The sequence below is a fragment of the Watersipora subatra genome, chromosome 4, assembly GCF_963576615.1.
Source record: "Watersipora subatra chromosome 4, tzWatSuba1.1, whole genome shotgun sequence".
In the NCBI taxonomy this organism is placed as follows: domain Eukaryota; kingdom Metazoa; phylum Bryozoa; class Gymnolaemata; order Cheilostomatida; family Watersiporidae; genus Watersipora; species Watersipora subatra.
The window spans coordinates 43,486,042-43,511,086 of record NC_088711.1 but is presented as its reverse complement, the minus strand read 5'-3'; the positions used below and the strand labels follow the sequence as shown (position 1 = coordinate 43,511,086).

Sequence of the window (25,045 nt, the reverse complement as noted above, 5' to 3'; positions counted from 1 at the left end):
AGATACAACACTATTATGTAAATGGATGAGTATTTTCGATTAAGATACAACGCTATCAGGTTAATGGGTGAAGAATGTTAACGCATGGCCACATTAGTTAGTCATGTAAATGTAGTTAAAAATAGACTCTCTGTCTAATTAAGGTAATTGCTTCCACTTATCAAATATGCAAATTCATCTTATTTGTAGAACTTACTGCAAGATATAAGTGCTGAAGAGGAATGTTGCTTACAAGCTCGGTAAAAAGTTGAACTGATCAACGTTTTGTGAGATTGCTACCTCACCATTTTTGGAATTTGTTATTACATGTACATGCAGTGTTTGGGTGAAGTCTGACAGAGTGATGCACATATATTGTTCTCTTATATAAATAAAAAAGGAAATCTTCAAAATCAACAGTTGAAAATCCTTAATTTTAGTATTGAAATCTTTCATTTACAGATGAAATGATGGTCTACGACTAGCTTTTTATACCGCAAGTATATAATAAGCAGGTCTTCCGTGAAGTTGGCCGATGAGAAACATTTTTAACAGTGCCGAGTTGCAAGCTCCTACTCCATGCAAGCACCTCTGGTAGAAGCTTGCGTGACTAAAAATGATCTAGCTTGTATGGAATGTATGGAAAACTGCCAACCTTGATGATGGTCTTATTATATGTAGCAAGGGGGCTATGTATCATACTGCGCCATACAAATCGCAGCAATATGCTTAGAATGAAAATTTCAGTTACATGTTTGTAGCAAGAAGAAAATGCAGCTGGAGAAAAATTCACCATTTTGTAAGCATGGAAAAAAGAATGAATACCCAAAAGGACAATCTGTGCACCAGTAATAACATTTGCACAAAGGTTGCACACCTACATTACATTTGTAGGTCGATTTGCTAAAGACTAGTTGACAGTCGTTCGGACATAACACAAAATAGCGTCCGATAGATTCAAATGCACCGACCAAGTTTAAAGCAAGTACATAAAGCAAGTACATATACAATTGCAAATCGCAGTCCATAACATGACAAGAGCCAAACAGGTGTTTTGGGTGCCAAACTCAAAATTAGCTTTGATTGATTAAAGGCTACAGACACCTTCTTTGGCTTCAGCACATTATAATAATACCTGTGTAGTCAGCTAAGGTACTGCTCATTGTACAGTAATGTGCCCGCTGCTAATCCTAGCCAACCAGCAAAATTGGAACCAAACTAGCATTTTAACCGACTTGAATCGAAAGCAATGTTACTTTTTGATGAAATTGTTCTAAAGCATGTCTCTGGTGAACCGACAGTGGCGCTGCGTTCATACTATCATTGCATTAACTGGTAGGTAAAGTGATTAAACAAAGCCATGCGTAGTAAATATGAAAAATGCCTTTTGATCAACACAAACGACCAAAGGCTGTTAATACCTACAAAGCTAAATAAAAAAAGTTTGGATACAATAATGAGTCCATTAAAACAACGAATTTCAAGCCTGGTGATTCCTGTAACAACTGAAGCGTTCATATTATAAAGCATGAGACGAATATCATTGGAAAGAGTGGTATTTATTTTATTACAAGATGAAAACCATGATGGAAACAAGAATAAGTTTATTTTCGTCCTGTATAGGGGGCAAGCTGAGTCTGTGTAACTTGAAGGCCAGCGATATTTCCAAAGTCCTGCAACAAACAGAAAATAATGCTATAGAATCCTGTCGACAAGAGGAAGGCAAATAAGTGGAGGGCGATTTTTGGCATGACTTTGGCTCAGATTGGCAGTATATTCTTGTCCACAAGAGACTTGCAACAGTGTGCCACCACATGTAGCCCTCTGTGACCATCTCCATGGACAACAGCCCACATGGCAAGCTGTATTCTGGACCCCTGCACTTTCATCACGGCCCCATGACATTTCTAAATTCTTTTAGCACTTAGGAGGTATGATAAAACAGCAATTCTAGGTCTTGGAAATGAGGTAGACACTAATAGCTCTCAAGCTTGGATACACAAACACGCCTCGACGCCTGAGCAGAACAATCCATGACCTCCTGTTTTCTCATTTTCATCATCGATATTATCAATATAGACAGCTTTAATACAGGTTTGATTGCAATTGAGTATCAGTTTACAGTTTTGACACTTATTTTGGTTTTCAACAGCAGAAAATTATTTTACAACACCTACATACTCAGCTCATGTGCGGCATACCTACATATACAATGGAATCTCTGCTTAAAATAGTAATTCATTCCAAAAACCATTTCACCATTAAAAAAATCCGTTTAATAGAAAACGATTTTTACCAAATAAATGCCCTAATCTGTTCGTTACAAGCCGTTACAAGACTCAGATATAACCGTTGTAGAAATTATAAATACAGTCAAACATGGATAACTCAAACTTCACGGGACCGAGCGAAAGTGTTCGAGTTATCAGAGCGTTCAAGTTATCAGAGCATTGTTACAAATCCATGTACTCATCAGTAGATACATGTACATATACAAACTACATGTATATATAAATCAAAAGCATAGATGGCTTGCTGCAAACTAAAAGGCTTCTAATGTAAAGTTTTAAAGAAGTTTATCAGAAAGTATAAAGATTTTTCTATCACTTGGGATTTGTTTGTTGTTCTAGATGATGTGACTGCCAGGATGTTTCCAGATTAAAATTGGCAAAACTTGATCGCTGTTGAAATGCTAACAAGAAAAGATATCTTTTTCTTTTGAGCGTTTTAACCAAGATCAATTTTGCCGATTTTACTTCAAGTTTATCTATCAAGGTTACCTCGCTTTTTCTTGCTTTCTAAGGGCCATCGCTCAGTGGATGTTTGGTAAAATTTGGTTTTTTGCAAACCTTTAGTAATAACGACACCTAAGAATTACTAAAAGTTGAGGTTCATCTCTCTGGCTTAGAATAGATTGATATTCTAAAGCGATAACAACCGTTTCGGTAGCCATTGGGCAAAAAACTGTTCGAGTTAACGAAGTTAAGGTCGAGTTATCTAAAGCAATTTATCATTGCGTGGGAACGGACCAAACAAATCCGTTCGAGTTAACCATGTGTTCAAGCTATCCGAGGGTGAGTTATCCAAGTTTGACTATACATGTAGCAGTTAAAACCTGTAATATATACATGTTAGAATCATATTACTACTTAAAAAATATAAAAAGTTCACAACGGAAAAAGAAAAGACAGAAATAGCTATGATAGGTATGTTTGTTCAACTTTTGGCATCTGCCATTTAAACAAGTCCAAAAGAAGACCACGGTCAATTGTAAGACGGAAGGTCAAAAAGGTGGGTGCTGCTTTATTTTTGTTCAGAATTAATACTTTTTTAAAATTATGTAAAAAGATTTATTTACATTGGCCCTAACTGAAAAAAAAACAAAGAAAAAAAAAGAGTTTGAACTGTTACAAACAAAAGTTGTCCTACCATGCATATGCGATGTATGATAACTCCAAAGCTTGACACGGCCAAAAACGAAACACTTGTATTTTACTGACTTTCGCAAACAAAAAAGTTCAGTGAGCAGACATTCCAAGTTGCACCTATGCAAAGCAAACAGGCCAGGACACGATACTAACAAACCAACCAATGTAAAACAAAGATTTAATAGCTAGAAATATCTTTCGGAGCTCGAAGCAAGATTTCTACCAAATTTCACTTGGAATTTCAGACGTGGAGTCCTTCGTAACTAGAAGTTCCACTGTATTTACGGAAATACATCCCATGTGAGTTTTTAGTAAGTGTCATTCTTTTGAAGATCTTTATTTTCTATGAGTGGTCATAAATAGCATCAATTTAGCATGACACAACTTTTGCACATGCACTTAAGAATTCTTGATAAAAAAAACTTCCCTGTCATTCTCTATGGATTAATTTGTCTCATGCTAATAACTTGTTTAATCGAAGCCTATATTTGACAAGCTAAAGACATGCGCACAAACACAGTTCTTTCATTATCTTCAAGAAGTTTAACTATTTTCATGTGAAAAACCTTTCTAATTATAAAATAATGCCATGACGTTACTACTTCTCAGATGTTATAAAAAAAAAATTTACCTAACTAATTGTTTGATGTTCTTTTGCATAAGTAAAAATAATCACAATTTTTAATAATCAAACTTGGTCAGTTTACACATCAGAGAGACTATTTTGATGGCTTTTGTTAAACAATGTTTTTAAAAGTTGGAAAATTTTTTGCGAAATCATTTGATATGTATAAATGGTAAGATCTGGTGGCACTAAGTGGATACAAAAGCAAAAAAACTACGACCGTATTTATGAAATAGCAACAATGACTGAAATAAATGCGTAATAACATATTAGTCTGTATATAGGAAGGACCTCTTGAAATTGATTAAAAAAAGCTCTCACAAGTACCGGCAATGGCCTTAACAATCAGTCGCTATTTTGCTAGCATGCCACCTATTGTGATGTAAACGAGTAGGTATAGCTCTTACTTTTTGACATATCAAAGAAAACAAAAAAATGATCACAATGCAGAGGTAAAGACAGACTGTGATTTGAATAGGCGTAAAGCATAACAACTCAAGTATTGGTGATGTTAGTCAAGAATAAATTAAAATTTGATAATTGCACCTTTGATGGATACTTGAAATATCAAACCTTGTCTCATTGACGACATTTGTAGACATGAACATTGGAAATTGTCAACAAGCTCAGTAAAATTTGACTAGTGTAGTATTACTGTAAAAGCAGCACTAGTAGTTGTGAAATTTTGAGTTTAAGGTTGTGTATGTAGAGTGACTGCTATAGGTCTGTACACTAATCAATTTGAACATGGTGACAAATAAACTTTGTTCTAGTATTTGCACATTTAAGTAAACCAATAAAATTCATAACTTTGCAATTTCTAAAGACTCATAAATAAACCGAGCAAAGAGTTTTGCATTGAAAAACCATCAAATGTATTCAATTTTTGCATAATTAGCAATAAAAGATGTTCAATTCAAATAGTTGCATAGGAGTATTTTAAGTAGCATGCACATGGAAAATCCAGTGGGATTAATAGCGCTGCACAATTTCAGATAAATCAATTTGATTTACTACATAGATAATTTTTCATAGTACAGTAAGATAACTTTTAAAGCTAAATTTTCCAATTTAAATAAATATTTGTTTCCAAGCTTGTCTACCCCGAAGCAGACTTTAACTATCAAGCGCTATGATGTGGTTGATGCCAAGTTTTCAGAAAAATTTAATGTTGGAAATAAATTTTAAAAAAAATATATTTAAAGAATAGAGAAAGCATAATATTATTATGCTTTATTAGTTATCTTGAGGTGTTGACTGATGTTCTAAAAAAAGAATCAAGGAGATTGACCCCCTAGAAGCTGAGATATAGACAGCCAAACACAGGTCTACCTAATAAAGAATCAGAGGAAAACCCTTCGAAAATCCCGAAAACGGCGACGTGTAAAATCGACTTAATGGTCATGTGCCGGAGTTGCGCACCCTTACCGCCGTTACTTATAATGATTGTTTTGGCTACGAGGTGTGAAACGCTTCTCGCGATAGTAAATAATTTACATACTAGCTCTGGTTTCTCAGGAAAATCATCCAATCATTGTGTGGTAAAGGCATTTGCCCACAACCCCTCGCCATGATTTTTTAAAGCAGAAGAGCAGATTTTGACTATTGTGCTTCAAATTTTAACTCGATCTCCACGGATATGCTCCGAAGATCATCTGTTCAACGAACGGCGCGTGTATAGTCTATATGCGATATCCGCGATTGCAGTTTGTTTAGAATACGAAATAGGAATGGGACTTTTTGTTCCTTCATCATTTTTCTACTGTGTATCTACTGTAGCATTCAGTTGATTTTCATGATTATCGTCACTATTAACAGACTGGAAGTTCACTACAGCCATAATCTTAAAAAGACTAACTTGACCGTGCTGCTCTTGCTATAAGAAAAGAAACCGATAACTTTTGCTTTGATTTTTCTATTGATCTATTATCTTATCTATGATTATTTTTTATGATTTATATAATATTCATAATGCTTATTATACAAAATAATAATATAACTGCGTATAGAATAAATGATGTAACTTATATAATTTGTAGAAAATTCCAAATGATAACCAAGATTGATGATTGATTTAATTGATTCTATTTATTAGCTATAGTTAAAAAATCTGAACAACGCTAAAGATGAGTCTGAATAGGGAAGCTAAGTAGGAGAACAACAAAACTGAGCTGAACTAGCAAGATAGCGAAATGTTGCGAAATAATAGATGCGTGTAATTATTTTATGCTAAAACTAATCTACACGTCAGAGGGACTGGTTCGGAATTCTAGGAGCGATTATTGTTAGGCCCAATTTGATTGTTCTATACTTCCAGGGATTAAACCAATTAAAACGCCGTGATTGTTATAGGAGAGCGCATTAGTTGGCTTAATTGACCAATGACACACAAGTCGATTTCATACGTCATATATTGATGATTACCAAAACGCTTTTGTTTTTTGGTAGACCTGTGTTTGGCTGGCTATATCTCAGCTTCTGGTTGGTCAATCTCCTTGATTCTTTTTTTAGAACATCAGTCAACACCTCAAGATGAATAATAAAGCATAATAATATTATGCTTTCTCTATTCTTTAATAACTTTGTTGGTAACATGGCAATTATCTTAACTCAACTGCAATGAATTAATCACAATTTGGCTAAAATCGATCCTGACTAATACGTCATGTAAAGTCATTAAATTTCCAATCACATACTCTTCATAGTTATAGAATACCTACAGTGGTTTTCGTGAAGAACGGGAGTACATGATAGTGTGTGACAATAGAGTTGCAGTTGGTGAGCATGCGCCTCTTGCCGAGGTATCAACATTTGTAAGCTATGACAACCTAATGCTAACCATATAACAGATATCTTTGGTCAATGCTAACATTCTGTATATTGGATTCATCCGCTGGCAGAAATGTTTCTAAGGCTTTGAAAATGACTCGATTCATTGTAATTCTCATAAGAAATTAACAATTCAATTCCCAATTCTTTTGCATCATCTGCCTTGTAAGAATTGTTTATATTCACAATACATCGCAGAAGCATCACAATTCAATTCTCAATTCTTTAGCTAATCTAACTTCGATGACTTGACTCAATTGAATGAATTCTTCCAAATATACAAAATCAATCCTCTATCAACTCTTACAAAAACTGACATAAGACGAAATATCAAAATAACAATACTGCACAATTGCTAATTTAGCTACACACATTAGCTAAGACTTGACTGTATAGCCAATATCAAATATATCAGTAAGAATTTCATAGCTTTTCGAGTGGAATTAAGTCATTCATATCCACCATTTTTTGTGTCAAACACCAAATAGTTTTGCAAAAAAAGCAGAGTTTCCGTCATATAACTTCAAAGTTTTTTAGAACCATCAAAATTTTTTGCATAACAATCAAAGTATTTGAAAAGCAAAAGGAACGTTCAATATTTTTGTAGTTTAGTGAAACCGAGTGCAAAATAAAACCATTATTATTATTGCAATTTGACCAAAACGCAGACACACATAATCTAATATAAAAATGTAGTATCCAAAAATATCATTGGTTCAATGTTGAAGGTAGCCTGTCTTGACAAACTGTTGTTTTTGCGGAGTTGTCCCCCGTCGAGTGGGCGAGCGGGTTTAGTAAAACGCGTGACGCGTGACGAGGCGTGATGGTCAAAAACACTTAAAAATAACGTAGAAGCATTCTAGAACACTCATAGATGATATTTTGATGGTTTTCAGTAGGGTCAAAAATTTTTCGTGACAACGCGTGATGGCTAAAATCGTGCAAAATCGTCATAAAATCGTTCCCAATGGCTAACCGGATGCATTCTACGTAATATCTCGACTGACCAAAAAATTTTTTGAGAAAAAAATTTGATCAAAATGTATTAAAATTGTTTAGAAACACTTAAAAATTGATTCTACATAGTCTGGAGACATATTTACAGTGCTTAGAAAAAAATTGGACCTGTATTAGCCTGAAAATATTCAACCGTCACGCGTTTTACTACCGTTTTAGTAAAAAACGGCGACCGTTTAGTACGACGACGGCCACGTTATAGTAAAAACGGCAACCGTTTCGCACACGTTTTACTAAACGGGTTGCCGTTTTAGTAAAACGCGTGATGATTTAAAACACTTCAAAATGACATCAAATCTTTCTAAAACACTCCTAGATAATATTTTGATGGTTTTTGGTTGGGTCAAAAATTTGACCAAAAATTGCGTGACAACGCGTGACGGCTAAAATCATGCCAAATCGTCGTGAAATCGCTCCCAATAGCTTACTGGATGCGTTTTACGTAATATTTCGACAAACTTTGAAAAACGCGTGATGGTCAAAGTCGGTTTAAAACAACTTTAATATATTTACAAATGTATTATACATCGTCAGGAGTCATATTCACGCATGCCTGACAAAAACTTCGACCTGTATTAGCTTGTAAATCGTCACGCGTTATACTATGCGGTTACCGATATAGTAAAACGGCGACCGTTTCGCACACGTTTTACTAAACGGGTTGCCGTTTTAGTAAAACGCGTGATGAGTTAAAATACTTCAAAATGACATCAAATCTTTCTAAAACACTCTTAGATGATATTTTGATGGTTTTTGGTTGGGTCAAAAAATTTACCAAAAATTGCGTGACAACGCGTGACGGCTAAAATCATGCCAAATCATCGTGAAATCGCTCCTAATGGCTTACTGGATGCGTTTTACGTAATATTTCGACAAACTTTGAAAAACGCGTGATGGTCAAAGTCGGTTTAAAACAACTTTAAAATATTTACAAATGTATTCTACATCGTCAGGAGTCATATTCACGCATGCCTGACAAAAACTTCGACATGTATTAGCTTGTAAACGGTCACGCGTTATACTATGCGGCTACCGATATAGTAAAACGGCGACCGTTTCGCACACGTTTTATTAAACGGGTTGCCGTTTTAGTAAAACGCGTGATGAGTTAAAATACTTCAAAATGACATCAAATCTTTCTAAAACACTCTTAGATGATATTTTGATGGTTTTTGGTTGGGTCAAAAAGTTGACCAAAAATGGCGTGACAACGCGTGACGGCTAAAATCATGCCAAATCGTCGTGAAATCGCTCCCTATGGCTTACTGGATGCGTTTTACGTAATATTTCGACAAACTTTGAAAAACGCGTGATGGTCAAAGTCGGTTTAAAACGACTTTAAAAGACTTACAAATGTAGTCTACATCGTCAGGAGTCATATTCACGCATGCCTGACAAACTTCGACATGTATTAGCTTGTAAACCGTCACGCGTTATACTATGCGGATACCGATATAATAAAACGGCGACCGTTTCGCACACGTTTTACTAAACGGGTTGCCGTTTTAGTAAAACGCGTGATGAGTTAAAATACTTCAAAATGACATCAAATCTTTCTAAAACACTCTTAGATGATATTTTGATGGTTTTTGGTTGGGTCAAAAAATTTACCCAAAATTGCGTGACAACGCGTGACGGCTAAAATCATGCCAAATCGTCGTGAAATCGCTCCTAATGGCTTACTAGATGCGTTTTACGTAATATTTCGACAAACTTTGAAAAACGCGTGATGGTCAAAGTCGGTTTACAACGGTGGTTCTTGTGAGTTAGTAGTCACGCGGTGCCCGATGGTCGCTCGGAAGGGTTCGTGGTACGGGTAGTAATACTCGTTGAACTCGCAGGTTTATTTTTTCTCGAGTATCGGGTAATAGAGATTTCGGTTATTCCGGTCCTTCGGGTTCGGGTTTTGACTTTCGAGTTCGGGTTTTGGTACACGGATCCGTGGGGTAGTGTGAACAAAAACTCGGTCTATTGCACCTTGCGCTTTTAGTCTGGGCCCACAGGGCATTTCTGGGTCATTTTTGCTAAGGAGGCACGACAATGGGGTATAACGAGTCTTTAATTTAATAGATAGAATAAAGCATCTCATACTTTATTTACTGTACCTACCGGAGATATTGTAGTCAAGCAGTGATTACTTGTCATTAAAAGGTGAGTAGAAATACTTACATCAAATTTTATTTGCGCAATTAGCCAAATCGGCTTCGTAAACAAATCTATGCCTTTTTTAATACAGCGCGTGTTTGCTTTCGACGATAACACATAGGTCCTTAGTCCGTTTCCGCTATCGCCTTGTTAGAAACTGCCATCAGTTTCGCGATCGTAGCAGTGAAAATTTAATAACTCTGTTTAAATTTATTACCACAGCTAGCTATTATGGATTACATAATTAATTATAACCAAGTTTTATTAAGCCAACAAGCCTTACTAACGGAAAAAGCCGATAATGAAAAGTTTTTTATGAGATTTGAAGCACCATCTACAAAAGGTCAGAGAGGTCCATAGAACATGCTTAAGTTTTAAGCTACCATAGACCCTATCTTCTGCCACCTGTTGAAACGAAAATTCCCTGTGGCCCAGACTATCTTGACTGTTTAACAATCCGCCTGTTAACGCTGTGAGTACGAATGTCAGTCGATAAAAACTGTGGAAAATGATAAATAAATTGAAAAGAAATATAATTGCTTTGTAAATTTGAAAATATATCTGTTTAGAAAATTTAAACATAAAATCCATATCAACAAACCCGATACTCGAAAAACCTGTAGGCAAAGAAATATCCGAGCTTAGCACTACTACCTACCCGATACTCGAAAAACCCGAACAGAAGGGGGCGGGTCTAAACCCGTTGACCAAAAAGTACTCGTGCCCAGCACTAGTTCGTAGGCATACACCACCGGACGAGCAGAATCGGCCATGTTGGCATTGTAAATCAGAGCTCCGTTCGCTCAGCTCGTGACTCTTGCGCTCTTCGTGAGTTGTATTACGCTTTGAGGATCATAAAAGTCTGTCTGATTCTTGGTGACTCGTGAGTAAACTTACTGGTGTAGTCTGGCACGACGGTGTTTTCTGGGAAAACGGGCAGGTAGAGTAGGAGTGACACAAGGGGAGGTTTGGAGTGTCACGGCTGGCAGTGTGGTACTGCGTAATCTTTACTTAGCAGCTTCCAAGCTATTTTGGCCTATATATTGTATTTGTTTTGCCTTGTTGTTAAAGATGTAGTTGCGTCAAAAATGAAATTAGGACCCATAAAAGGCTAAAACATCAGCTACAATTTGATGCCATTTTTGTCTTTGTAGACCAACCCTGTCCAGAGATATATGCGTTTGAATGAGGCCCTCTTTTAAAAAGCTCACGTTCCAGCGGGTGCCTATTTCGTGACGTCACAAGCAAGGTATCTGAAACGAAACCACGAGCAATAAATATGAGGTCGATTCGTTAGCCAATCATGCGAGCGAAATTTTTATATAGGCCGTAATAAATGTTATCACTCGTAAAACGCGTTGTCTGTGATCTCGAAGATTCTCATCGTTAGAGAATTCATTCTCATCGTTACTAATTCAACGCGTTTCAACAATTACTAAGTTATACATAGTTTTAAAATGGCTTCAAGTTCGAGCGACCACTACTCAGAATTATCTGAGCAACTTTTAGTAAAAGATTAGAGTAGACAGCCTATGGCCAAAGCTGACAGGCGTCAGCAGCGTTTTGCTGCAGAAGAAGACAGAATGGAGGTAAATTAACTTAGAGTCTTCTATACTTTAGTAAATGTAATATTTTTTATAGTCATAAATACATATACTAATTAATAAAATGATAATTCTTTGCTATCTCCAATCATCGTTTCATAGCTTATCTGCCGTTTTACCTAGCTATAATATTTTTTTTGAATTTTCTTTGGTAAATTAGAGTCATGATTAAAAATTATTTTCACTCGTAGGAAGTGGGTAAAATCGATTGATCATTGCAAATCTTTAATTTCCAGAACCAAAGCTTCGAATCGTTGGCTTGGGGTACTTGTGCCTTTATTAAATGTTTATTCGTTTTTAAAATTACACTCGCAATTTATTTAACTCCCAATTTGGAAGCTGTCAATAGATACGCTTTAGAATGACATATCTATGAATGACATATTTATTGCATCTACTTTGTTTACATTTACTTGTTTTACTGATTACAGAATGTTTATGTCGTCCCACCAGCCGAAGAAGCTTTTTCAGTGTGGAAACTGCCATGAAGGAGAAAGCGAGACTTGAATGCGTGCTGGATGATGTTTTGTTTGAGTTTGTTGCAGTGGATGAATTTGTCTTATTGTATCAGCTAATACTATGTGAGTGGCCACGACTTGATGAATATTTTTAATAAAAGCTTTATGCCGAGATGAAAATATTTTTGCTTGTAAAAATTATATAATAAAATAATATTGTTGAAGATAATGCAAAACATGATTTGCAGAATATTGTAGTGAATCGGATATGGTATATGGGTGTCCGCAGAACTGGAGAATGTGAGTTCAAATCCAGTTTGCCGCAGACATCTCATCCTTAAAACTCTATCCCTGTCTATATTCTTTTCAAAGAGGTGGCTTGCTTATTGCAATTATTTAGTATTCGGTAAGAATACTAGTAAGAAACTAGTACGTAGGCAATAGGTAATAGGCGACATAATGTGGGCGGGGCTTATGGGAGGCTGTATATCGTTTATATGGGTAGCTGCAGAACTGTGCTGATACAAAGACCGCATTCTACATAAAGTGACTTGACAGAATTACCGTAGACCGGTAGAATTGGTAGTCGGTACCCAAATGTTTACACAACATTTGGAGAAAGTGAGTAGAACAAATTTTCAATTTTCGTTATTTGAGGCCTTTTAAACATTCATAATAATGCATCTGTAGCAGGATTTAAAATTTTATTCTAGCCAACATGAGCAAATACAAAATAAGATATATGCCAATAGAGCCTCGTAAGACTAGACTTTTATCGCAAATACCCGATGTGAATACGAGAGATAGAGACAGGTTGCCAAACGCGTGACATCATTTTGGGCAAGTCTGGGCACGTTTTGGTGGCCTGAGCGTTTTTACGGCGATCAGATTTTTTCGGTTTTAATCTTCAAATATCTTGGCAATGCGATCGCGTAACACATCAAACAACATATCAACTGATAGAGAAAAAAAATGCTTTCTTTTAAGATCAACTTAAATTTGACGCAACTACTTCTTTAAGTGGTGCCACTCAGCTGGGCTGAGGTAAGCACGAGCGAGCCATGAGTGAGCCCGGGAGCAGCCAAAAGGCTGAGTCATCTACCGAAGGCAGAGGTGGTCAGCCACCCGAGGGCGCCGCGAGCGCTGGAACAGTACCGTTGATTCTAGATGCCGCTTTTTTAACGAATCTGATGAACTAGCCACGAGGGCTTATTCTAAAAAGGCTGAGCCGGCAGATGCAGCCATTTGCCGGAGATGGTGCGGTTGAGGTAACCGCATGGCTCTCACGGTACGAGCGACTGTGTGAGTTGGAGCACATTGCTCCGTGCGTGCTGATTGCGTACATGCTCGATGGCACTGCTGCCAGAGTGCATGGACGCATGAGGGTGGGCGAGGCATCTCAGTGGAACGTCGTGGAGGCAGTGCTGACTGCTGATTACGCCATGCCTCGACAAGAGGCATGGCATTGCTTTGTCAGCTGTCGACTCGAACCCGGAGAGACAGTTTACGTGTACCTGGACCGCTTAGATCGGCTCGGTGGTAGACTGGGGGTGGCGCTGGAGGACATGGTGTTTAAGACCAAGTTCTATGAAGGGTTGCCCGAGTCAGTCTACGAGTGAGCAGTTATGCATGATCAAGCGTATACTGCTGATTTTGGCTCGTTGCTGAACCGAGTGAGGGGGAAGTTGGTTTCTCGGAGAGCGGTTGAGGGTCGCCCCTCAACAATTAGCTCAGCGGCCAGTTCTGGTAACCGGCCGGTGACTGCTTCTGGCAAGCAGTTGGGGGCTGCTTCTAGCTAGCAGCCGGAAAGCAAAGATAGTTGCTTTCGATGTGGGGGTCCACACAGGGTGAAGGACTGCCCACAGATTAAGCGGCCTTTGTCTGGTACGGGGCGAAAAAGACCTCTTCTGGCAAGAGGGTCGGGTGTTTCCGGTGCAGTAGCGCGGAGCACTTTGTATGGGACTGTCCTGTACGGCCACTGACTGGAGCGGCGGCATGGCTCACTGAGGATGAGCCGGGTTTTCATCAGGAGGATGCAACTCGGGGCGCCGCATCCTCTCATATGGACACCATGTAAGCCAGGCTTACGGGGCCTCCCATAACATCAGGGGGACCCGAGGTGGCGTTGGCGTGACAGAGGGAGGCTAGAGGTCACATGCAAGCAGTGAGAGTGTACTGCGGGACAGTCCTTGGCTATCCGGGGCAACTGGTGCGCTTACGACGAGCAGTCGTATGCCAGTCATTCGAGCAATGCTGAATGGTTGCGGTTTTCAGTGTCTGGTTGACACTGGAAGCGAGCAGACTCAGGTAAGTCTGCAGGTGCTGACAGGCTCAACTCGACTTAGGCCGAGCCACTCGCTGTTGACAACGGATGGTGAGGCGTCTCATGTGAAGGGTCAGTGTCGGGTGGTCGTCGGTGTACAGGGACACTGTTTCGGCGTTACGGCACTTGTTATGGACAAGTTGTGCTATCTTGGGGTTGACTGCTTGCTGGGTGGTGCCGTCATTGACCACATGGGAGGCGTCACTGTCTGTAGAGGAAGTGAGGAAGTATTCGGTCAGGTGGGGGAAACCCTATCAGAATGGATGCTGTAAAGTACCTGCAGGGCAGGATACTGGGGCTGGCTGTACATGCGGGGCAGCGAGGGTTCTGCCGTTGTCGGGGTTGGGTAGTGATCTGGTGTCACTGCGAGTCGACGACCCTGATTTTTTTGCCACTTTTGCCAAAGGCCGGTGGACCGTTAGCTGGCGGTGGTCTGAGGAATCTCCAAAAGGATTGCAGACCCGGGTCGCGGAGTACAAGTGTACTCGGGCACCTAACATGCATGAGCGGTACTGTGCTGAGATTGAGCGCTGGATCTCAAAAGGTTGGTTGAAAAGGTGGAGTCGGCCCGTTGAGGGTATTATTCTCCTTTTGGCGGTGTTTCAACCAACAAAGGACAAAGTGTGACCAGTCATGGACTACCATGAACTGAACGCGTTTGTCAAGAGTCACACGGGAGGTGACGCGGTCGCTGTGTGCAGCGAGAAAATCCGGAAGTGGAGACAGTTGCATGGCAAACTTGGGGTAGTCGACCTCAAGTTCGCATACCTACAGATCCATGTTTCGGAGGACCTGTGGAAATACCAGATCGTGAAGTATAAGGGGGTCCCTTAGTGCTGACACGTTTAGGCTTCGGGCTTTCGTGTGCGCCTAGGATCATGACCAAAATCCTAGGCAAGATTCTTTTGCTCGACGAGCGGGTCCAACGAGGGACTGACCACTATATCGACGATATAGTAGTGCAGGAGTCTGTGCTTGGCATGGAGGAGCTGAGGAAGCACCTTGTTAAGTATGGACTGGCGACGAAAGAGCCGGAGGGCCTTGATGGAGGTCGGTTGTTGGGCATTTCTCTGAAGGGAAATACTCGTGGACATTTGCAAATGTCGAGGGAAACTGCACCCTCCGATATGCATCTTGAGCCAGCTGGGCTGACTAAGAGAGAGCTTTTCTCGTTTTGTGGCTGACTTGTCGGTCATTACCAAGTGGCTGGTTGGTTGCGGCCCTATTGCAGCTTCTTGAAGCGGATGGGATGCAACGGAGCCTGGGATGCCCCTGTTGAAAAGGAGGTCAGCTTGCTGGCTAGTGAGCTTTTCATGAGGGTATGTCAGAAGGACCCTGTTAGGGGTTCGTGGCACGTAAGACCGAATGGTGCGGTCGTTGTGTGGACGGATGCCAGCTCTCTGGGCCTCGGTGTGGCAGTTGAGGTTAATGGCAGCGCTGTTGAGGATGCGTCGTGGCTGATGAAGGAGTCTGACCATTCACACATCAATGTTGCCAAGCTGGAAGCTGTGGGACAATGTGTTAACCTGGCTATTGCGTGGGGGTTCAAGACTTTCATCTTGGCGGTTGACTCTCTCACAGTTGTCAATTGGATGTCAAATACAATTGACGGGCGCCATCGTGTCTGCACGAATGGTGCTGCAGAGATGCTGGTGAAGCGTCGGCTAGGGGTGATCCGTGACACGATCACCGAGTACGGATTATCGGTCACTATGCGTCTTGTACCTACTGTGGAGAACAAGGCGGATAGAATGATGAGGGTGCCCAAGAAGTGGCTTGGGCATCGAGGGATGAGTAGAGGTGAGGCCGAGAGCTGCCATCTTTAGCGGCGAGAGCCTCGGAGATGCTGTCAAAGATGCTACCAAATTTCGTGGTTACGTCATTGGAATAAAGAGATTCCAATCTACGGCGGCTTTTTGTTTTTGAGCTTTCAAGAGCTTGCAATCACATTGAAAGTGTAAACAGAAGCCATCTTGTACAACTACATCCCAATTGAGCCGTTTTGGAAAGAGATTCTAATCTACTGCGGTCTCGTGATGGCGGCGATTAACTGTTTATTCTGAACATTCAAGTGCTTGTAATCACATTTCCACATTTTTGGCACTTGCAACACAGCAGAGTAAAACATAGTGAATCTTTTGATGCCAAATAACTGTAATCTGAATTGTGTTCCAAGACAACTTTAAGGGTATTAGCTTTTATATGAATAAGACATTCATTTTGGTTGATTATATGTAAATGTTATAATTGATGCTTTTGTTTAGGTGGTTGGAATAATAATCCTAGTGTTACACAGTTTAAGGCTACCTGTCGCAAATTTATCAACAAATGTGGCGCCAAATCAGATGCATGTAAGTCAGGTAATGTTAGTGCTCGAGACGAGATTCTCATCATACAGGCTACTCCAGAAGTTAATTGGTTTTTGGAGCTCACAACGATTACAGATGTCAAATTTCTGTTATAGGTAACAGTACATTCAATATAGCTGGGTACACTGTGCGAATGCTAACTAGATTGCTGTCATGTAACATTGGCCGTCAGTCCCTAGTTACGACTAAGTCAAGTATCCATTACCGACATCTCTATACTCTACTCGAGCTACAAAACAATGGAGGATTGGTGCGTCCATCAGACGGTGTCATCACGATCCTGCTAGTTACAGAGCGATACCTTCGAATTAATGCAAAGCCAGATCCACTCTATTGTGTGGTGTATGTTACCGGTAGTGTAGGATCTAGTGATGTGTTATGCCTTGGGAAACACCTTACGGACACAGCAGATGGCATATCCAACCACTGCTTCATTGATGAAAAACCTTATTCAGTCGTTCTATGATCTCAGACAGCATAACTATGCTAAAATCGTACATTCAAACTGCAAGGTGCATCTTTGCGGCATAAAATACTAAAGCAGTACTTTTTAAAGGGCAGTAATAATGTAATTACTATAATATTCATCTGTAGCTGTTTTTGTACTCCTATTTATAATCTGATTTAGTTGTAAGACACTCTGACACTGGCTCAATTTCCAGTAGTATACAAATCTCACCTCTCAATCTCATCTCTCAATTTACACAGTTTCTGTAAGGCTTACGTATAGGTTTAATCATATGATTACACTAATTCCTGCATATCCTTGTTTGCATTCTTTCGATTATCCTCTATTACAACTGTTTTTAATTTTCGTGTAGTTGTTGCGGTAGTTTATTCCATTTTTACAGATTCTACAGGTCATACATTCATGAGCTATTATCACTTACATCTTAAAAACCGTTTCTGTTTTTTCAGCATGTGTTGTTTTTATCAAGATACTTCATGTGCTAAGTTTCTCCATTATGGTTTATGCATATGTAATATAATTTCAAATATAATGGAACAGTGGTTATTTGTCTGAATATATCATTTGCTGGGTTTATGCATCTGTAATACAACCGTTTGTATGAATAATGTGGTCTACGGAAATCTATTTCACTTCCAGTTCTCATTTATTATAATCTACTCCATTTGTTATCAATAGGAATTCTTCTTTCAGGCATTCTAAAAGCGGTGTAGGAGTAGTTTTCATTAACACCAGGTGGAAAATATATTTTCGACATGTACGTTTATATCATTTTTCACGGTTTGTTTACATACGAAACTAAAACACAATTAGCTCTCCAATATGGCGCTTACATTACGTTTCGCTATCAAAGTTAAAGTCACGTAATTACCATTCCAGGGGTTTGTGAAGTTCAAAGGTCATAAAATTACTCCCAATGGCATTCTATGTGCTTTTTAAATAATGTCTTAACAAACCGGGGAGTTTGTTTTTAAGGTAAAATTATTTGAAGGCTGATTTAGAAAGATTTGATGTCATTTTGAAGTATTTTAAATCATCACGCGTTTTACTAAAACGGCAACCCGTTTAGTAAAACGTGTGCGAAACGATCGCCGTTTTACTATATCGGTAGCCGCATAGTATAACGCGTGACGGTTTACAAGCTAATACAGGTCGAAGTTTTTGTCAGGCATGCGTGAATATGACTCCTGACGATGTAGACTACATTTGTAAGTCTTTTAAAGTCGTTTTAAACCGTTTTTGACCATCACGCGTTTTTCAAAGTTTGTCGAAATATTACGTAAAACGCATCCAGTAAGCCATAGGGAGCGATTTCACGACGATTTGGCATGATTTTAGCCGTCACGCGTTGTCACGCAATTTTTGGTCAAATTTTTGACCTAACCAAAAACTATCAAAATATCATCTAGGAGTGTTTTAGAAAGATTTGATGTCATTTTGAAGTATTTTAACTCATCACGCGTTTTACTAAAACGGCAACCCGTTTAGTAAAACGTGTGCGAAACGGTCGCCGTTTTACTATATCGGTAGCCGCATCGTATAACGCGTGACGATTTACAAGCTAATACAGGTCGAAATTTTTGTCAGGCATGCGTGAATATGACTACTGACGATGTAGAATACATTTGTAAATATTTTAAAGTTGTTTTAAACCGTTTTTGACCATCACGCGTTTTTCAAAGTTTGTCGAAATATTACATAAAACGCATCCAGTAAGCCAATAGGAGCGATTTCACGACGATTTGGCATGATTTTAGCCGTCACGCGTTGTCACGCCGTTTTTGGTCAAATTTTTGACCCAACCAAAAACCATCAAAATATCATCTAAGAGTGTTTTAGAAAGATTTGATGTCATTTTGAAGTATTTTAACTCATCACGCGTTTTACTAAAACGGCAACCCGTTTAGTAAAACGTGTGCGAAACGGTCGCCGTTTTATTATATCGGTATCCGCATAGTATAACGCGTGACGGTTTACAAGCTAATACATGTCGAAGTTTTTGTCAGGCATGCGTGAATATGACTCCTGACGATGTAGACTACATTTGTAAGTCTTTTAAAGTCGTTTTAAACCGACTTTGACCATCACGCGTTTTTCAAAGTTTGTCGAAATATTACGTAAAACGCATCCAGTAAGCCATAGGGAGCGATTTCACGACGATTTGGCATGATTTTAGCCGTCACGCGTTGTCACGCCATTTTTGGTCAACTTTTTGACCCAACCAAAAACCATCAAAATATCATCTAAGAGTGTTTTAGAAAGATTTGATGTCATTTTGAAGTATTTTAACTCATCACGCGTTTTACTAAAACGGCAACCCGTTTAATAAAACGTGTGCGAAACGGTCGCCGTTTTACTATATCGGTAGCCGCATAGTATAACGCGTGACCGTTTACAAGCTAATACATGTCGAAGTTTTTGTCAGGCATGCGTGAATATGACTCCTGACGATGTAGAATACATTTGTAAATATTTTAAAGTTGTTTTAAACCGACTTTGACCATCACGCGTTTTTCAAAGTTTGTCGAAATATTACGTAAAACGCATCCAGTAAGCCATTAGGAGCGATTTCACGATGATTTGGCATGATTTTAGCCGTCACGCGTTGTCACGCAATTTTTGGTAAATTTTTTGACCCAACCAAAAACCATCAAAATATCATCTAAGAGTGTTTTAGAAAGATTTGATGTCATTTTGAAGTATTTTAACTCATCACGCGTTTTACTAAAACGGCAACCCGTTTAGTAAAACGTGTGCGAAACGGTCGCCGTTTTACTATATCGGTAACCGCATAGTATAACGCGTGACGATTTACAAGCTAATACAGGTCGAAGTTTTTGTCAGGCATGCGTGAATATGACTCCTGACGATGTATAATACATTTGTAAATATATTAAAGTTGTTTTAAACCGACTTTGACCATCACGCGTTTTTCAAAGTTTGTCGAAATATTACGTAAAACGCATCCAGTAAGCTATTGGGAGCGATTTCACGACGATTTGGCATGATTTTAGCCGTCACGCGTTGTCACGCAATTTTTGGTCAAATTTTTGACCCAACCAAAAACCATCAAAATATTATCTAGGAGTGTTTTAGAAAGATTTGATGTCATTTTGAAGTGTTTTAAATCATCACGCGTTTTACTAAAACGGCAACCCGTTTAGTAAAACGTGTGCGAAACGGTTGCCGTTTTTACTATAACGTGGCCGTCGTCGTACTAAACGGTCGCCGTTTTTTACTAAAACGGTAGTAAAACGCGTGACGGTTGAATATTTTCAGGCTAATACAGGTCCAATTTTTTTCTAAGCACTGTAAATATGTCTCCAGACTATGTAGAATCAATTTTTAAGTGTTTCTAAACAATTTTAATACATTTTGATCAAATTTTTTTCTCAAAAATTTTTTTGGTCAGTCGAGATATTACGTAGAATGCATCCGGTTAGCCATTGGGAACGATTTTATGACGATTCTGGACGATTTTAGCCATCACGCGTTGTCACGAAAATTTTTTGACCCTACTGAAAACCATCAAAATATCATCTATGAGTGTTCTAGAATGCTTCTACGTTATTTATAAGTGTTTTTGACCATCACGCCTCGTCACGCGTCACGCGTTTTACTAAACCCGGTGGGCGAGCAACACAACAACTTGTCACAAGACGTACTGCACCTGGTGCATCAGCTGCACTTATAGGGAGTTGTTCTCTTCCGTCTATGCAGATTGGTTGCGATGATATGTCAGTCACACCATTGGTAATCACAAGGTAAGGCACAAATTTATGTAGAAAAAATAGGATTACAACGTTTAACCAGCGACCAGTCTCTTCGGTAAACTTTAGTAGAATTTGAGAACTTAGGCAACAACAGCGACTAAACATGTCGTTATTTGTGCGCTCAGTCAGTTTAATTTCTATTTTTGTATCAGTAAGTTTTATTTGTTCTTATGGAATTTATTTTATTCTTAAGTTCTACTAAAGTTTACAACAGAGACTGGTCTTTGGTTAAATGTTATCTTATTTTTTTCTACATAATACATAAATCAGTTATGATTACTAATGGAGCGACCAACATAACATCGCAACCAAGCCGCATAGACGGAAGAGAACAACTCCCTATAAGTGCTGCTGATGCATCAGGTGCAGTACGTCTTGTGACAAGCTGTTGTGTTGCTCGCCCGCTCGACGGGGGACCACTCCACAAAAACAACAGTTTGTCAAGACAGGCTATGTTGAAGGATTCGTTCGACTAGCAGAAATGCGTTTAGGTCGCTGTTTACAATATTTTGTTCATTCATCCTAAACCGGAAAATTAAAAAAATTGAAACCCTGATTTATGCTGCTTTTCGTGGGTAAAGGAAAAACTATGCAACTGGTTCATTTTTGGCACAATGATAACCTAACTTCCTAAATTTACTGTGGCAAAGCTTTGGGTGGATCTGATTGCACTGCGATCCGTGATCTTCATTTTTGTATACGCATGAAGGTGCGGTATAATAAAGGCTTTTCGGTAGAATGAACGATATTCACGAGCAGCTATGAGCTAAGTGAAAGAGCGCAGGCAAACCATAAAGATAGCGCGTAATACATATTATTGACCAATAAGATAAGATATACAGAGTGATGTTGAAATCTTTTAAAAATGTGTGCAGGTGGCAACATGGGACTGCACTGACATCTTCGCTTTAGCGCACATCAAGTAACAGATTCTGCTACTTAGGACATCACTGTCAGTGATGGACTTTCTATCAGCGCAGTAATATGAGGATCGGTACATTTTAGAGTTATTTTGCTTATTGAAAACAGAGAGCCGAGTCAATTCCACTATGGTGACAGTAAGACTCAATTCAATTCTTACTAGTAGGATGCTCTGAGTCAATACCATTTTACAGTTGAGAAACAGATGCCATAGAATTGATTTTTTTTTCAATTCATTTGTGAGATGAGCCTCAAGGCTTGCTCAAGCAAGCATATTAACTCACGTTAAGTGCACCTCTCTGTCTGCTAGTACTATTCTAAACAACAGACTGCAACGAATAATTGCAAGTTGACAGATTGGAGTAGTTCAAAATGATTGCTTACAAGTAACTTCATGTTGACTTGAAACAAGTTTGTATTCATGTCAAACCTATGAAAAACTAAATTGATGGTAAGATTTCTTTTCATAGTAAACATTAAACAAAAAAGTTGACAGACCGCTAGATGGCTACAACGACGTTAGTCAACATTTCACAAATGATGGAAGTATTTCAGGAAAAATTACTTTCGATTAAAAACAAGTTATTTGTCAAATGACAATTTTTGCTAAAGACTGACTGGGCCGCAGTTGCAAATCCTTGGAAGCATGAGTTTGTGATGTCTTTAGTATTAGACATGTTTTTTTCTCAATAATACCGTTGAAAAACAGCACCAACTCGAGAAAAAAAAATTTTGTATTGCAAAAAGTTAGCAAAAGGTTTCTGGTTGGCAAAGCCCTAGCAGCTGATCAATGTTACAGAAGAATTAAATAATTTGCTTTGCTCAATTACTGATATAATGAATGGCCTTCCACACATTTAAATGTGTGGAAGGCCATTCATTATAAGCCACACAAATGGCCTTCCTTACCAATGACTTGAGCATCTCCTTGGTCTCGGCATCTACTTCGATCAAGTCTTGCTCAATATAAGACACCTAGAACAATTCAACAATTATCAGCCATTCAAATCAGGAAGAGAGAAATGCGGAGTGGAATAAGAATGCAGCATGGGAATCATACCTCAGGCACATAGTTGTCCCTTCTTTCCCTCTCTTCCTCCTGAAGTTTGATGGAGATACCTCGTACTGCTCCCTTCTGGATACGCTTCATCAAATGGGTCACAAATCTACAAAAGAAAATTACAAACAATAGTCTCTAGTTTTTACTGTGGCTCGGAAATCGATAGACTTCTAAGCCATCTGTAGTTTCTATTGATTGCAAATTACTGGCAGACATTCTCAATCGGGGAAAGTCATGGTAAATTGCCAACATAGTTCTCAGTTCTGAAAGTTAAAAGCTTGTTCTAACTCCTTCTAGACACTCATTACTTGGCTTTGAATATTTTATACACTGGATTCTCTCAATTTGAGAGTAAGCAATTATTATCTACTAGAATGTGTAAACAAAAAATAGCAAGAAGGAAGCTGCTATTCGATTGAATAAACCTATAGACTAGCAGATAAATAATTACACATGTATAGACAACATAATACTGCTACATGTCCGCCGAATTGAAACATTTGACACGGTAATGGATTTTGGTGATACAAGGATAACATATTATGTTGTTTATGAGAGAAAATGCTCAAAGGAAATCTAACAATTAGCAACTGAGCAGTTAGAATAATTTAAATCGTTAAATAGTTATGAAGCAATGCTGGTGAAACTTGTCGTTCTGCTTAGATAAACCAAAGTCAACTATCTTCACACAATTGAGATGCCCAATGTACTTTTTTGTATAATTTATAAAATACTTGATAAAAAAAATTTGCGTGATAAAAAATGTAAATAAAAACTTGCTCAAACAGCTGACAACACGATGACCAACTGACGGCACATTGATGAAGTTGGCAGCTCAGTATCTGCATAAATTGTAAGCCAGTTACAAACATGATACAATAGTGTCTGATCATCTAGTAGAGTAGAATAGATTGACTTACATCTAATCATTAAAGTCTAGCTGTAAAAACATGAATTGGTTTTTCTAACAAACTTGCCAGCCATGTAAGCAACTTACAGCTAATATGAGAAAATTTAAGCATGTGACATTGTCAGGAACTGTCAGCTGTGATATAAGGAGTCTAGAACATCCAGAGAAGGAAACTTGATCATTTCTCAAGAGAGAAAAGCGAAGCAAAAATCAGATATATCTGCCATTTTAAATCTGTTCTGTTTAAATCCTAATTTTATTACAGATAGATTTTGATAGCAGTTGTCACAGGCGCTACTTCCTTTAAAGCCAAGAAAAGAACAAGGACTTTACGCCAGTGTTAAGCCCCTCAGTATTCTCTCGAGCATTGACTGCCTTGGCGTAAAACGTTATATACTAATACATCGAAAGTATTGGAGAGCTTTCCTAGAAAAATGTCTCAAGCAACCCCAAACAATTGTGAACAACTTATTGCCGTGATGTGTAGGCCAGGTTGTGCACAAGCGAGGTATGACACACTAAAACGATAACCATGGTCGAAGCAAAAAGAACTTAAATTTATAGAGTAACCATCTGGCTTAAACTATATATGGCCTGGCCTAGTGCAAGTAATAATGAAAAAATGATTCAAGAGCTTACCCCGCGATTTTGTTTCTCAAAGGTTTGCTAGGGATTATAGCAATTTCTTCACATATTCTCTTGTTTGTGTGAAAATCGAGAGTCAAGCGAGTGTAGTATTTTTCAATAATGACTCTCGCAGCTTTCTTCACGGTTTTCGTACGCACTCGACCCTGTAAAATAATTCATGGCCATGATACTTATGACATTGAATATCAATTAATGATACATATAAAACACTACAAATAAATAAACCACTACATAATAAAAACCTTAATTCAGTTGTCTTTATTAGATGGCAAAATCGAAAACTAATAATGATGGATAGTATACTTCAATTTAGATAGCAGTGTTTAATCATATAACCTACCATTTTGGATTTCACGTAAAAAGAATCGCTGAAGCTGTTTCCGGTTGTTTTTATTTTTCTATAGAGTTACCTATTCTAGAGTTTTTAGTGTGTGCGTTTATGGAAAAGATAACTTCGTATATTGGTTCTAGTATAGTAAGGCATCAA

General features: G+C 38.6%; 1 protein-coding gene and 1 long non-coding RNA gene across 3 annotated transcripts in view; one reads left to right on the top strand and one right to left on the bottom strand.

Annotated features, from left to right (window-relative positions):
- Positions 1–1,378, top strand: part of LOC137395175 (uncharacterized) — a 44,412-nt gene extending 43,034 nt beyond the window's left edge. For both annotated transcript variants that reach the window (XR_010978455.1, XR_010978454.1), the window contains one exon: positions 190–1,378. This is a non-coding gene — a long non-coding RNA (uncharacterized lncRNA). The remainder of the gene's footprint in view (positions 1–189) is intronic.
- Positions 1,379–1,519: 141 nt separating this feature from the next.
- LOC137395174 (small ribosomal subunit protein eS17-like) lies at positions 1,520–24,946 on the bottom strand. Its single transcript, XM_068082003.1, has 5 exons — positions 24,899–24,946; positions 24,550–24,701; positions 23,001–23,106; positions 22,850–22,915; positions 1,520–1,652 (listed from the first exon to the last, which is right to left on the bottom strand). The coding sequence occupies exons 1-5, from the start codon at positions 24,899–24,901 to the stop codon at positions 1,584–1,586; spliced, it is 396 nt and encodes a 131-aa protein (XP_067938104.1). The 5' UTR covers positions 24,902–24,946; the 3' UTR covers positions 1,520–1,583.
- Between the last annotated feature and the right edge of the window lie 99 nt (positions 24,947–25,045).

Excerpts from the sequence above, each read along its gene's own strand:
- LOC137395174 (XM_068082003.1), bottom strand. Across the intron at positions 23,107-24,549 it reads TTGAGAAACAAAATCGCGGG|ATTTGTGACCCATTTGATGA; the intron begins GTAAGCTCTTGA and ends TTTCTTTTGTAG. Across the intron at positions 1,653-22,849 it reads AGGAGATGCTCAAGTCATTG|GACTTTGGAAATATCGCTGG; the intron begins GTAAGGAAGGCC and ends TGTTTGTTGCAG.